This window comes from Megalobrama amblycephala, linkage group LG19, assembly GCF_018812025.1.
Source record: "Megalobrama amblycephala isolate DHTTF-2021 linkage group LG19, ASM1881202v1, whole genome shotgun sequence".
Taxonomy (NCBI): domain Eukaryota; kingdom Metazoa; phylum Chordata; class Actinopteri; order Cypriniformes; family Xenocyprididae; genus Megalobrama; species Megalobrama amblycephala.
Genome location: NC_063062.1, coordinates 2,906,251 through 2,921,403, shown reverse-complemented (window position 1 = coordinate 2,921,403; position 15,153 = coordinate 2,906,251). Strand labels below are relative to the sequence as shown.

The following is a 15,153-nucleotide window of genomic DNA, read 5'->3' as shown; positions in this document are numbered from 1 at the left end:
AGTTAGCCAAGAAGCAGTAATTTTCTGATTCACGAACAAATTGAATAACATTTCGTAAGTGATATGATGCAGTGTGCTGCGCTGTGTGTTTTTGGCTCACAAAGAATCGGTTAATAAGAGTCATTGTTAATGAACCTGACTACACTGAGCGCGCTGCGTGCGCATGCAACCGTTTCGCACATGAGTTTTCTTGCCATTATTTTGCGTTTTTTTTATGTCAAAAAAATCAGTGCTTGAAACGTGATTCACCTTCTGAAAACAGGTACATGTCTCTGCAGGACATTAATGATTGACGGGCGAGGCCATAAACAGAGAGGCGTTTTTTTCAGAGCGTTACCTGATTTAGGGGTGGGGTCGGGTGAAGGGGATCATTCTCATTGCATAAACACCTACAAGTTTGAAAACACCCACAAATACAGAAACGCCCACTTTTGTTCCGCAGAGACCTCGTACTCTGTGAAAACGCCTGATTCTTCTGGACGAAAATCTGATACAACTTTTTTGCACATACACCTAAACGTTCCGTGTGGACGGAATGGCGTCTAGTTCAGGTAAGAATCAAATCAGACCAAATAAATGTGTTTAACAAGATAAAATACCATGTTTATTGAAATTCTATTGAATTGAATAGAAGTCTGTAAAGACAGTGCAAAGATCACCCCGACAAGAAAGCACATGACTGGTGGTAAAAATAAAACAAACATATAAATAAAAAAACGATTATGCAGATGTAAATAGTGTTGAAATAATTTGTTATTTATTTATCCCCATTTTTTTGTGTATTCTGAAAGAAAGAGTATAGTACTGAGGTGGAATAATACATGTTGTCAAACTGTTATTTTTGTGTGAATTATTTCTTTGATAAATAAAGATGATAACAGAATTTGGTAAAAGAATTTTCCAAATTTTAAATTCCATGTTATTTCATTTGCAGTTCAAAGAAGATGTGGAAGTCCATCCATTGACCGACCTAATAGTAAGTCAACAAATATGATAAATCATAACATTCAGTACTGCAAATATCAAAATCCTTGAGAAACTGTGTGTCTAAAGGGAAGTTTATATCTCTTACACTTACTGACCCCAAACCTTTGAACTGTAGTGATAATGTTACAAGAGCATTCATTTTCAGATAAGGGCTGTTCTTTTGAACTTTCTATTCATCAAATAATCCTGAAAAACTGTTTTCAATTTTGATAATAATCAGAAATGTTTCTTGAGCAGCAAATCATCATATTAGAATGATTTCTGAAGGATCATGTGATACTGAAGACTGGAGTAATGATGCTGAAAATTCATCTTTGATCACAGAAATGAATTATATTTGATTCAAATGCAAAACAGTTGCTTCTTCAGCTTTTTGCTTTGGAGCCAAACAGTGTTTGTTCCTGCTCTCTGCAAGCAAGTGTCTGCTAGAAGACGAGTCAAGCTTTTTGGTTGAACTTTTTTTGCGGGCGAACAGCACAGCAGCGGGGTCGAAGTCCTCTCTTTGTTTTCTGTTTATTGTTTTGTTTGCCATTATTGAGCAAATAGCTGTTTTGACAGCATCAGAAGGCTGTTCTCACAGCCAGTACGGTACTTTTGAGCGCTGAAAGCCATTTTTATGGCTGGTAAGAGTGAGCGCCTTCAAAGAGAGAGAGAGAGCACACGACAGGCTGCACACAATCCCTGTCTGAGTCGCAGCAGCCATCCCCTGTGTGCTTCAGCAAAAGAGTAAAGTCCCTAAAAGAGCTTACACAAGTAAAACTTGCGTCTTTTTAAAGATGACATTCTATTTGTGTGTTTCTGGATGCGGTCGTTTCCTGTCCTCACTGACGGCCACAATCACTGTTTCACATATCTGGGTGCGTGCTGAAATGATGTTCGGCTCATGTTTACGTATCAGTCACTGGTCATTACTTTGCTTTCTCCGGGAAGCTTGAGTCACCTCTGTTGTTGGCCAGTTGCCACGGGTCTGCCCGACACTCTGGGAGACCATGGAGATCAGCGAGAGCAAACCTCTCGCTCCTCTGCATGTCATGTGCCGTTGAGCTGTCAGGCTGCAGTGTGGGTTGTGACGGCAACCCAGCGCTCTGTGCTCTAGATGTGCGTTCTCCTTGCCTAATCTCCATTGTAGCAAAGAGGTCTACTTTGGTGAAATAGCTTGGGTGACTTGAGGTTGAGGGGTTCCTTCGGGGAACCAACCCCCTAGGGCCCCTCCCTCTCTAGCGCATTGCAAGCTGTGCAGCTTCTGGATTGGATTGCTGGTCCTTCTCATAGGGGAACCTAGCATTTCATTCAGGGCTCCAGCTGAGGGTCAGATGTCGATTGCAACATCGGAGAGATGGCTGTTATGCTCTGGAAATGAGGGTGACGCCACCCACTGTAATGGTTTGTGCTTATGCTGACTCATGGAAAACTATGTGTGGAGCTATATTGGTGCCATAAATATAGAATGCCAAAAGTGCCAAAATCTGCATAAAGTTTTTTCCTCTCTCACTACCCTCTTGGGTGGGGTGGCTGTGCGCAAACCACACCCACCCTGCATGTGAGGTCAAGGCACTCTTTAGGCATGAGGGTAGTTCTGAGCCGGGGTTGAGCTGCGCTTGTTGTCTAACCATGATCAAAGGCACGGCGCAGGCCCTCGGCCAGATAATGTCCACCTCAGTGGTCCAGAAGCGCCCCCTGGCTTATCTTGCGGAGGTGCGAGAGGTTGTCAAGCTAAAAACGCTTTCTCCCATCTCACAAGGTGGCCTTTTCGGCGACACTTTCAGGGACTGAGCCCAGCAGTTCTTCTTAGTTAGTAGGGGGAGCTTCCCCCGACAGACCATGGGGAGATTACGCCACCTGTCTCTGCTGCTGTTTAAGTAGTTGGTGAAAAATCACCCCTGAGACGGCTCCCTCCCCAACAGTATCAGAGGTTTGGACGGGCCCCCAATTGCATTAGCACATCATCTGCCTCGAATTGCTAGCAGTACGCCTTGCCCTAAACCACCTGAAAGGTTCTAGGTGACTTACCCCCCGAGGTACTTAACACCATCACTTTGGCACGTGTACTGTCTACGAGATGTGCTTACGCCTTGAAGAGGAACCTGTTCGTCGAGAAGACCCCCGAAGATGTTCGATCAGAGCTGTGCTTTCATTCTTGCAGCAAGGGTTGGAGCGTAGGCTGTCCCCCTCCCGTCCTGCCGCTATATCTGCATAACACGACCACATCGATAGCAAGTCTGTTTGTAAGCACGACCTGGTCGTCAGGTTCCTTATGGGGGCATAGGTTGCATGCTCACTCTACGAGAGGTGTTGCATCCTCCTGGGCGCTGGCTCATGACAGATATTTAAGAGCTGCGGGCTGGGCGACACCTAACACAATCGCTAGATTCTATAGCCTTTGTGTCAAGCCGGTCTCCTCCCGTGTTCCCATCACAGGTCAGAGGGACGGAAAGGCCTCGGCTTAGTGTCAGCTTGCTGCGCTTACATGCGCTTATTATTCCAGAGAGTCCCTAGAAGGCAGACCCTGTTGAGTCCTCCGACCTCCCTTCGGTGGCTGATGTGGTGGCGTGTCTGGCACCAGGCCTATATTCCGTAGTATCCTTGAGAACTGGATTTAGGCTGGGTACCATATGTGTGACCCTACACTGATCCCATATGTGTAGTTCCATGGTTGCTCCTAAACGAAGCCTGTGTCTTTCCCTCTGGGAGAACCCACTTCTAATCAGGTTGGAGTCACCCCAGTTCTTCCATATGTAGTACAGCCCTACAGGGTTAGTCCATATGTACTTCTCCACATAACTTGTTCGGGTAAGGATGTGGCTTCCGCAGCGTTCCTTTCCAGTGAAAGGGTACGCTTTCCCAGTGTTATCCAATAGTCTCACTGAATGGGTTTCTTGGGGAACAGCAGTGATCGACACTCTCTGTGTTAGCCCTGTCCTACCGTCTGTAGGCAAGGGGGTACAGGAGGCTTGCACAGAGCGCTGGAAGGGGGCAGCCCCTGTGGCGCTTTGGTAGGGATTCCTATTCGTCGGTCTGTCCGACGTACGTCGAACTTGACCGACTGAATGGGAACGTCTCGGAAGGAGGGAATGGAGACGTACGCCCCGTCGCCACAGTCGCTGGACCCCGCAGATGCTGCCACTTAACCTGTTCAGCTCCGAAGTGAAAACCTGAAGATGCAACGCGCCTGCTGCTCATTATATACCCACACTGCGAGGCGAGCAGCTGCTGCATATGATTACATGCCAATGTGCATTGGCTCGTTTTAGTTACACTCGAAGCAGATTGGCCTCTCTAGCGAGATTCCTATTCATTGATCTGCCTGACGTACGTCTCCGTTCCCTCCTTCAGGGAACGAGGGTTACTTTTGTAACCAAGATGTTATTTTAAATTGTAAAAATATTTCACAATATTATTGTTTTTGCTGTATTTTGGATCAAATAAATCAAGCCTTGGTGAGCAGAAGAGACTTCTTTTAAAAACTCTTGCAGTTCAAAAACTTTGGACTGGTAGTGTAAGATTGTGTTAACATCTCCACTCATCTCAATGGCAGTTGTTGATCTGGTCCATTACCTTCAATCTGAAATCTGATATCTCTGTTCATGGATCACGGGTCGAGTTTTACTGTTATTTGTATTCTGTGTTCCAGTGAGTGATTTGAGGATTGTTCTGCTGGGGAAGAATATAACAGAAAACAACAGAGTGGGAAACTTCATCTTAGGAAGAGCAGCGTTTGAGAGTGAAGCACCTGCTGATGTAGAGCTGAACATTGAGAAACACAGAGGAAAACTGAAGGACAGAGACGTCACAGTCATCAACACTTCTCACCTGCTGCAGCCAAATCTGTCAATCTCTCAGATCACACAGGGAGTGAAAGAGTGTGTGAATCTGTCTGCTCCTGGACCTCATGTGATCATACTTGTACTGCAGGAGAACGACTTCAGTGACAATAACAGACATAGAGTGAAATATGTGCTGAATGAATTCAGTAAGGAGACTCCTATACACACTTTAGTGTTGACTGATGAGAGAGAGATAAACAATAACTGTATTCATCAATTAATAAAGGAGTGTGGAGATGAACATCTTCAGTTTGATGAAAGAAAATCAGGATTGCACTCTGAGATACTTGAAAGAGTGGAGAAGATACTCAAGGAAAACCAGGTCCAGTTTCTTATCTCTGACTTGCATGAGGAAGCAGGAGAAGAAACATCAGAAGATGGAGAGAAGAGGAGATCTGGAGGTTCAGTCACAGCAGAAGAAGCGGGAGATTTTGATCACGAAGATGATGAAAAAATCAAACAGAGAAACAAAGAGAAAAAGGAAGTCGATGTCCAAAGGAAAGTTTTGTTGACACGAAAGTTAGTTTAACCCACACATACACCACTCCTTTTAAGAGAAAGACTAATTTGAGAAAATAAAAAAAAATGTTTATAATGATAAATGATATTAAACTGTATTATCATTTTATGTCTACTGCAAACTCATACAGTAAATTTACAGATTAAAAAAACTTTTTTATTTGACTGCATAAAATTTGGGGATATTTGGTAAAAAATAAACTGAAAAAATAAACTGATAATAATCATTATAACTGTAACAATGTTAAAGGCTCAAGCAAGAAGGAAGCAGGAATGAGCGAACTTTGGAAGTAAAGTTTAATCATAAAATAAACTACAAAATGAAAGTAAAGCGGCAGCCCCTCATGGACGACTGCTGCATATAAACATTAGGGCTGGGAGAAAAACTTTGATTCACCTAACTATTGCTTTTATTGTTGTTGCTGTTTATGATTTTACTTTTTTTTTTTTTTATAATTTAATAAAAGATTTTTTATTATTATTCTTATTCTTATTTCAAATCGGTTTTAATTCAAAGAGTTTAATTCAAATTAAATTAAACTCAGGTATTTTATTACAGTGCCGTAGTTACAGATTACTACATGTACTTACTATAGTAATAACAGTAAATTATGCATAATTACAAGTAGCCCTAACCTAACCCTAACTGTAACTGTCTTAAGTATGTGTAGTTGATTAATAGTACTCCATAGTTTCCAACAGCTTCTAATGCCTTCTACGCATCTGGTTGCATGGCTTGTCCATGACACATAGATATAGGCTACACAACCTACTGGTTGTCCTCTTTATTTAGAGGTTGCATGGAAAGAAATATTTTGTTAGTATACTTTGCTACTTGTGAATTACTGAAAGGTACTTTTTGGCCATTGAATGGTGTAGTTACGGCATCTGTAGACTGTGCTAAACAACTAAACTTTTACCCTGTGCATAAAAATACTTATTAGAATTGTCATTACTTATCTTTTCAGTCATGGCATCCTCTAGTAATCCAGCACTAAATCAGGAGCTCCAGTGCTCCATCTGTCTGGAATTGTTCACTGATCCAGTCACCACTCCATGTGGACACAACTTCTGCAGAACCTGCCTGAGCGAGTGCTGGACAAACACACAGACCTGCTTCTGTCCACTCTGTAAAGAAACATTCAGCAAAAGTCCTGATCTCAAGATTAATTCAACACTCAGAGAGGTTGTTCAACACTTTAAGGAGAAGCTCGATCTAGGAGAATATGAGGTATTCTGTGACATCTGTGATGAAAGAAAGCAGAAAGCTGTGAAGTCCTGCCTGTCGTGTCAAATCTCTTACTGTGATGATCATCTGGAGCCTCATCTTAGAGTCCCACGTCTAAAGAAACACACACTGATCAACTCTGTGGAAAATCTGGAAGATTATATATGCCAGAAACATGAGAGACCTCTGGAGATGTTCTGCAGAGATGATCAGACATGTGTTTGTCTGTTCTGCACTGAAGGAGAACACAGGACTCACAACACTGTTCCTATAGAGGAGGAGATTCGAGAGAAGAAGGTAAAGAGTTACAGACAAAACACTTTGAAATGCAATTTTCCTGTGTGTTGATGTTGGTTCATAAATCACCTAAAATTTAATTTTGTCAACTTTTGAGAATGCAACATACAGTATGTTACCTTCAAAGCTGACAGACATGGACTAAAAGCCAGGAGACAAAATTTTTTAATTTTGTTTTACATTTACTATTCTAATAAAAAAAAATGACAGAAAATCGAACAATAAATTCAGTGATAAATATGTTTTTTTTTTGTATGTTTCATCATCTGGTTCAGACACAGACAGACGAGCAGCAGATGATCCAGAAGAGAATGAAGAAGATTCAAGAGATCAAACACTCGGTAAAGCCGAGAAAAGTGAGTGAAAATCTGATTAAAATCATTCAGCTTCTTGCACTTTGGGCCACAACTTTGCACAAGCTTTGTGAGCCTTGTCCTACCAAGGCTAACAAGCTTTCCTTCTTTCGAGAAGTGTTACTTGAACTGAATCTTTCTCTTTTTACAGACTCTCACCTCTAATGATGGTTTCTTTACTTCATCTCGAACCGTCCACATTTCAAACGGGATGATTATTGGTCTGGGTGTCCTGTTGGTAGCAGTGTTGATCATCATGCCTACACAATACACCGTGAGTGTGTGTGTGTGTGTGCGTGTGTGTGTGCGTGTGTGTGTGTGTGTGTGTGTGTGTCAGTGCATTGGTTTAGGAGTGTGGGGTGATTTGGTGTTTGCGATGCAATGGTCTCAGCAGTTCAGCTGGAAGTTAAAAGTAACAAATAAAGGATTTAAATGGAAAGCAAAAAGAAAAAAGAGCAGTAAAAGAACTAGAATGTACATTTCCTGAAGAAAATGTGAATGGTGCTTGCAGTGGCAAAACTCTGCACACTTGATTAGCATGATGCTAACATGATTACTGTCATGCTAGCACGTTTTTAGCAAAATTCTAACATGATACACATGTTGCTAACATGACTCAAACACCATTAGGATGCTGCTAGCATGTTTTTACCAATATGTTAACATGATTTGCATGATGCTAACATGATTACCATGATGCTAACATGTTTTTAGCTAGATGCTAACATGATTAGCATGTTGCTTGCATGATGCTTACATGATTACCATGTTGCTACCATGTTTTTAGTGAGATGCTATCATGATTAGCATGTTGCTAGCATGATGTTAACATGACTACCATGTTGTTAACATGATGTTAACACCATTAGCATGCTGCTAGCATGTTTTTAGCAAAAGATGTTGACATGATTAGCATTTTGCTAACATGATGCTAATATGATTACCATGTTGCAAGCATGTTTTTAGCAAGATGCTAACTATGAAGTGTCAAAGGTGATTCATGATTCGCCGTTTGCTGCCCCGAGTCAAACACTTCTATCCAGAGATATTCCTATGTCTATATGTATATGTAGAAGTCTATGGAACTTGTTGCTAGGGTGCTCTAAATGGTTACTAGGGTGAGGCTTGATAGCTTCACAATGATCCTAAGAGACTGATTGGTTGCCTGAATAAAATGAGCCTGCCCCCTTGTCTCTATGACATTGTGATCCAGAGTTATGTTCAATACAAAATCCCTATATTATTTACCATATAGGAAAAACAACATGCAGTCACTTTTTCATCATTATCTACATGGATATTAAAATCACCAACAACAAGGACTTTATCTGCAGCTAGTACTAACTGCGATGGAAAATCAGCAAATTCTTTGATAAAGTCTGTATGGTGTCCTGGTGGCCTGTATAGACCTTATGTAGCCCCGCCCCTTTTCAGCGCTGCGCTCATTGTCTTTTGACTTCCGGTTTGTATTTCCACAGCGATATTACGTATTTATGAATGAACTGCTCATTTTAAAATCTTCCCGGGCTACTGACATTTGTTAAGACACCTGCTTTAAACATTACAATGCTCACCATAGCTTTCATTAACTCTACAACAGGTAAATCCACTTCACCAGCTAATTATTCTTCAACAGCGATGCCATAGAAATGTACAGTGCTAATGCAAAACGGAAGTTCAAAGACAATATTCTAAAGATGGCGGCGTGCTTGTTTCTCTGGTAAATAAGGTCTATACAGTAGCCAGCACAAATGTCATCTTACATAACGTTACATAAAGCACCATCACTTCGAAGGAATTATATTTGAAAGACTTCTGACTAATATTGTAAATATTACTATAAATTACAGCAACACCTCCCCCTTTGCCTTTCTGATGAGGATTGTGTCAATAATCGTAACCTTCAGGGCTAGACTCATTTATTGAAATGCAATCGTCTGGTTTTAGCCAGGTTTCTGTCAAACACAGCACATCTAGATTATTGTCTGTGATAATATCGTTTACAATAAGTGCTTTTGAAGAAAGAGATCTAATATTTAACAACCCAAGCTTTATCATTTGTTTATCAGTAACATCAATTAACTTTTTACCCTCATTTGGGTTTGGAATTTTTTTGTTTTTACTAATTAGGGGTACAGACACAGTCTCTATGTGATAATATCTAGGTGTAAGAGTTTCTATGTGTTGGGATTTATCTGACTTCTGTGACATGAGGCAGCTAGCAGACGGTCGGTTTAGCCAGTTTGTCTGTTGCTTCCTGACCTGGACCCCAGTTTGTCATGTTTCAGCTCTAACCCTATGTGCTATATTACTAGAGAGAAGAGCAGCACCATCCCAGGAGGGATGAATACCATCTCTTTTCAACCCCAAAAACTTCTTTCCAATTGTCTATGAAACCTATATTGAGTGATGATAATCTGCTAATTATCTCATCACTCCAACGAACAGGAAGGGGGCCAGAGCAAATGACTTTTTCTGACATCATACTTGCGAGTTCACACACCTCTTTAATGTTAATTTTAGTGATCTCCGACTGACGAAGTCGAACATAATTAGTGCCAAAGTGAATAATAATCTTAAGAGTGTTTATGATTAGCATTAGTCAGCACTTTGATGTCAGGTGCTGGTGGCTGGTGTCTCTATTTTCACGTTTTGTGTAATATAATCGCCAATTACTAGGGCACTTTCAACAGGATTCTCAGTGGGTGTGTCACTGAGTGGGGAGAACCTGTTTGATGTTCTAATCGGAATGGAAGAGTGGTGTTTTCCGCGGCTAGGCCGCCTCATGGTGACCCAATTGCCCTACTGCGCAGGCTCTACAGCCGGAACCGAACAATGTACAGAGTTCACTGAGCTAGTCGCATCCAAAACAGTATCTTAAGCTCTTGCATTCTTACTATCCTTAATTAAAGTTTGGATGCGTGTCTCTAATTATGAGATTCTCTCTGTTAGCCTGACTATCTCCCTGCATTTATCACATGTGCAAATCTCACCGCTGACAGAGACAGCTATTTCAACATCCAAGATGGGTGAATCCTGAAAACTTAAAAACTGCTAGTCTAACTTGCAATTAAATAACATTTCAAATCAGCAACACAATCTGACATGAACCGTCCCAAAAATGTTGTTTCTTATGCTCAAATAGCATTAAAAAAGCTTACTTTTCAGGCTAGACAAGCTAATGCTCATGTGCAGTCATAAGCGTGAGTCTCAGGTTTCTATGGGAACCAGAGCTTCTAACAGCAGCTGCAGTGTCGCAAAGACTTGATCAATCAGTGATTGGCTCTTTTACTTAGAAGGCGGGACCTATTCCACCATAATTGTGAATTGAAGTTTCTTCTGTTCATAACTAAGAGGAGTGAACTGTTTTTCTTTATCTATAGTCTTTGACTCTTCACTGATCTGATCCAATCCATTTAGAGATTTCAGTCTGAGCAGCAGAAGATGAAGGAACAGCAGAAAGCAGCAGAGAAACAGGCTGAAGATCTCATTAAAGAGCTGAAGAGAAATAACACTGAGCTGAAGATGATGGAGGAACAGCAGAAAACAGCAGAGAAACAGGCTGAAGATCTCATTAAAGAGCTGAAGAGAAATAACACTGAGCTGAAGATGATGGAGGAACAGCAGAAAACAGCAGAGAAACAGGCTGAAGATCTCATTAAAGCGCTGCAGCAGGAAATCACTGAGCTGAAGAGAAAAATCACTCAGCTGGAGCAGCTCTCACACACTGACGATCATCCTGATGTCATACAGGTCTGTGAACATCTGTCTCATCAGCGATAATGTGGAATATAATTCCTCTGTAGCTCAGTGGTTAGAGCGTGGCACTAGCAATGCCAAGGTCATGGGTTTGATCCCAGGGATTGCACATTCTCAGATCAAATGTATAGTATAATGCAATGTAAGTCAAATGCATAAATATAAATGTAATATTTAAGTCTTCTCTCTCCTGCTGTAGATGTACTCATCCCTGTACAGTATTTTACACAAGAACTCTGATGTGGATGAGAACTCTCTAAGTCTACTGAAGGAACAGCTAAATGAAAAACTCACTCAAACAGGTATGTGAATATCAAATACAGTGTTTTTGTCATTAACTATGAAAATACTAAGAAAAAAAGTGTTAAATTAATTTTAAGCATCTGTGATGTTGCTGATTACCACGTTATTATAAAATCACTTAAAGTTATATCTTCAACTCATGTCATAATCAGTTAAAGCTGCAGTCCTTAACTTTTTTTCAAAATTCACCGATTTATATATACATCATGAACAAATTTTCCAAACCATGTTTTTGTCTTATCCTGAATCACTATGGTACAACTATAACAACACATAAACATCTAGTGAGAAACTAACAGGCAATAATAAAACAGACAAGGTCACATTACATAGAAAAGTATAGTTAATGTCATTTTCTGTTACTTTTCTGAATTTTAATGGCATTTGGGATGAAGGACTTCTTGAACACATTTTTATTTGCCCGAGGGACTCTATAGCGCCTCCCAGATTTCAGGAGCTCAAACTGGCTGAAGAGAAGATGGGAGCGATTTTCTAGAAAACTCCTCAGGTTCTTCCTTACCCTTTCTGTGAAAAGTCATGTTGAGGACTTCTGGGGTTTACCAACTATTTTACTTGCCATTGACACAATTCTATAAAGTTTATTCTTAAATCTACAATTGATGTGACCATACCAGCTAGGCAGGGAGATGAAAGGTCAGAAGACTCTTAACAGATTTATATGTAGCTCCAAACGTAGGTTCAGGAGGAGCCTAAACATTCAGTCCTGTTGATCATCATTACAAGCGTAGTCACAGCATCATCCCAGCGACAGTTCTTCCAGCATCTCTCCTCCTCCCCATCTCCTCTATTTCTCTTATTCTCCCTTGTTACAGTCACGCCTGTCCCGGACTCCATTTCCCATGTTCCTCCCTGTTCCTTCTCGTTCTGTTTCCTAGTTTAATAAATAAACAGACTTGTTTGAAGTCTGTTTACGCCTCATTCCTGCTGCAGCAACACAGCTATTGTAACATCCCTCTGCGCAGTACTGTTATAGGGTTTGAACAACATTTGAAGCGCACACGCATAAACATGTCACAGTCATGCAGCATTTACATAAATAAACATCTATAATTAAAACATTACACAAATAAAAATCTCAATAATATTAAATCATGAATTTAAAACTCATATTGTGTTTCTATGACCTGTTCAAGGGAGCAAAATGCTACACCTGCACATGATAGTGGGACAATTGTGTCAATTTTATAACTTAATTAATAATGTTTATAACAAACTTTTATAACTTAATTTTTATTGTTGTTTTTGCAAACATTCAACCACCTTATTTCATTTGAAATCATGTTCATAGGCAGTTTTTTATACCAACACTTTGCTTTTGATATATTAGGTCAGTCTCACTATTTGTATTCAGTGCTTTCTTTTTAACTGTAAAAATATTATATATTGTTGCTTACTGACTGCTCATTTGACAGGGTAATGACGGGCAAAAAAAACTCTGATCCGTTGTTTCCAGTCTGTGTCTTACGCCTCCTTTTGATCCACGTTTTGTCCTCTCTTTCCCCTGTACAGCGTTTACCTCAGCAAGTTGACCGAGTGGATCTCTGAGCTCATGCGAGTGGAGGCTGGGCTAATTAGCATATTCATAAATCCCCATATACTAAATAAAGCAATAGTGTAGAGTTACTATTTTAAGGCACTAAAATAGTTTGAGGCACTATTGTTTTGTTTTGTTTTTTTTCATAGAAAAATGTGTTTAACCCTTAAATGCATGACTGTTTCGCCAATCATTCTTACATATTCGGGTCTTTATCGACCCGGATCTATATCTAACACGGAAGGATCTCTACCTGTCACAATAATACAAAACTCCTCTGATATTAGAGTAACAATTACAGAAGAATAAAACAAATCATATTTTGTTACCTTTTGGAGCTTGAAAGGGTTCAGTTTGAGCAGATGTTTTATGCCATCATCACTGTCCTCGTCAAAGCTCATTTCCCAGTAAATTCAGCAAATAATGGGCTAGTTTTATGTTTGAGGTCACGAATATGAGCCCATTCGCGATCTCAAAACTATATAATTTTCAACATCTTCAAAATCAATATTTTGATCGCTAACAGCTTCACCAGATTCATCCTGTAACAGTTACAGTCATATTTGATTGCGTTCAGTACTTGCTCTGCAGTAAATCACTGAGCCATTTCATGTTTTTCTTATTATTTCGTTTTCTGTCTAAATGAGTCGTCACTTCAGCATTGTGTATCAGACATTGCCACCTTGTGGAATAAAGGTAAATTGCACTTATTCCATCATCTAAGATTCAATTATTGTCCTGCAGAAAAAAATATACTTACACTCATACACACCTCGGGTCGTTAGCGACCCTATACAGTTTTTACAAAAAATGAATACAAAAATAGGCATTCTTTTATAATTTTATGATTTTTTTTTTTTTTTGTTATATTCTTTATAATGAATTGATTGAGGAATACCAGGAAGGTTGATGTCTAACTTTAAAAAATGAACGAGGAGGAGGGTAGTGAATGACGTCCCGGGTCACTAAAGACCCGAGGTATGCATTTAAGGGTTAAATGTGTCATTTTGGTGATCAAAGATGAGTTTAAGGGATACAATTATTGACTACAGGGGGACTTTAACAACAAAAATATTTATTGTTACAGCTTTAGTAAAAATACAAGCTTGACATTTCTGCTTTTAAACCCTCTGTTATGATCGTCTCATAGACCTTCATTGTAAGTGCATTAATGTTAAACACATTCTGTTTCACAAACTGATGATCAACATTTACATTCTACTGATGCTGTTAATAGAGATAAACTCACTGTTAATCTGAAATTATTCTTATAAATAATGCATATAATCATTACATTGTCATCTGTGTTCACAGTGTTGAAGTTTGTGCAGAAGTTTGCAGGTACAGTGAGATTGACACCAATACACTCACAATACTTTTGATTATAATGTGTTTTACACACATGAAAATGTTCTGAAGTTGATTGATAATGTCTGATCTCTCTCAGTGGATGTGACTCTGGATCCTGATACGGCGAATCCATATCTCATCCTGTCTGATGATGGAAAACAAGTCAGTCATGGACACATTGAGCGGAATGTCCCAAAAAACCCAAAGAGATTTGATGTCTGGTTTTGTGTTCTGGCAAAGCAGGGATTCAGTTCAGGGAGATTTTACTATGAGGTGCAGGTGAAGGGAAAGACTGAATGGACTTTAGGAGTGGCCAGAGAATCCATTAACAGGAAGGGGTCAATCACACTGACTCCTGATAATGGATACTGGACTGCGATTCTGAGAAATGAGAATCAATATGCAGCTCGTGACGATTCATCTGTCTCTTTATCTCTGAGAGTGAAACCTGAGAAGGTGGGAGTGTTTGTGGATTATGAGGAGGGTCTGGTCTCTTTTTATGACGTGGACTCCAGATCTCATATCTACTCTTTCACTGGTCAGACTTTCACTGACAAACTCTATCCATATTTCAGCCCATACCTTAATGATGAAGGTAAAAACTCAAAGCCACTGATCATCACACCTGTCAGCTGATCCTTCACCGGGGGTTTGACTGACAGGCCATCTAACCATAATGCTGAATCTGCCATTTTGTCCGACAAAGCACTCAGGGGAGTTAGTAGATTAACGTCGGTGGACTTGAACTTGAAAAATAGTGTACTGACGTCTTTCTGCAGTTGAAACAACATTTCTTCTGATGTTCATTCATGTATCCCTCAGTTACGTCTGGGATCTTCTTTTCAGAAGTTAAAGGTACACCTCCCATTTTGCAAATCCAAGAATAAGAACAAACAGCTAGAAATTTGAATCTTTCTGGCTCTTTCTTGGTCTGTAGCCAGTCAAGTTGTTGAACCACATTCCAATCAGAATCAAAGC

The 15,153-nt window shown here is 40.1% G+C and overlaps 2 protein-coding genes across 2 annotated transcripts; both read left to right on the top strand.

Annotated features, from left to right (window-relative positions):
* The first annotated feature begins 2,598 nt into the window (after window positions 1-2,598).
* LOC125254718 (GTPase IMAP family member 7-like) lies at window positions 2,599-5,340 on the top strand. The gene is made up of 2 exons (XM_048169487.1): window positions 2,599-2,728; window positions 4,619-5,340. Exons 1-2 carry the CDS (start codon window positions 2,599-2,601, stop codon window positions 5,338-5,340), a joined length of 852 nt encoding a protein of 283 aa, XP_048025444.1.
* Window positions 5,341-6,300: 960 nt separating this feature from the next.
* LOC125254712 (E3 ubiquitin-protein ligase TRIM39-like) lies at window positions 6,301-14,950 on the top strand. The gene is made up of 7 exons (XM_048169463.1): window positions 6,301-6,855; window positions 7,131-7,211; window positions 7,360-7,482; window positions 10,629-10,961; window positions 11,167-11,269; window positions 14,140-14,166; window positions 14,273-14,950. The coding sequence occupies exons 1-7, from the start codon at window positions 6,301-6,303 to the stop codon at window positions 14,809-14,811; spliced, it is 1,761 nt and encodes a 586-aa protein (XP_048025420.1). The 3' UTR covers window positions 14,812-14,950.
* The last annotated feature ends 203 nt before the right edge of the window (window positions 14,951-15,153 follow it).

Excerpts from the sequence above, each read along its gene's own strand:
- LOC125254718 (XM_048169487.1), top strand. The coding sequence starts at position 2,599 with ATGATCAAAGGCACGGCGCAGGCCCTCGGCCAGATAATGTCCACCTCA. Across the intron at positions 2,729-4,618 it reads GCTTTCTCCCATCTCACAAG|TGAGTGATTTGAGGATTGTT; the intron begins GTGGCCTTTTCG and ends TCTGTGTTCCAG.
- LOC125254712 (XM_048169463.1), top strand. The coding sequence starts at position 6,301 with ATGGCATCCTCTAGTAATCCAGCACTAAATCAGGAGCTCCAGTGCTCC. Across the intron at positions 7,212-7,359 it reads ACTCGGTAAAGCCGAGAAAA|ACTCTCACCTCTAATGATGG; the intron begins GTGAGTGAAAAT and ends CTCTTTTTACAG. Across the intron at positions 10,962-11,166 it reads ATCATCCTGATGTCATACAG|ATGTACTCATCCCTGTACAG; the intron begins GTCTGTGAACAT and ends CTCCTGCTGTAG.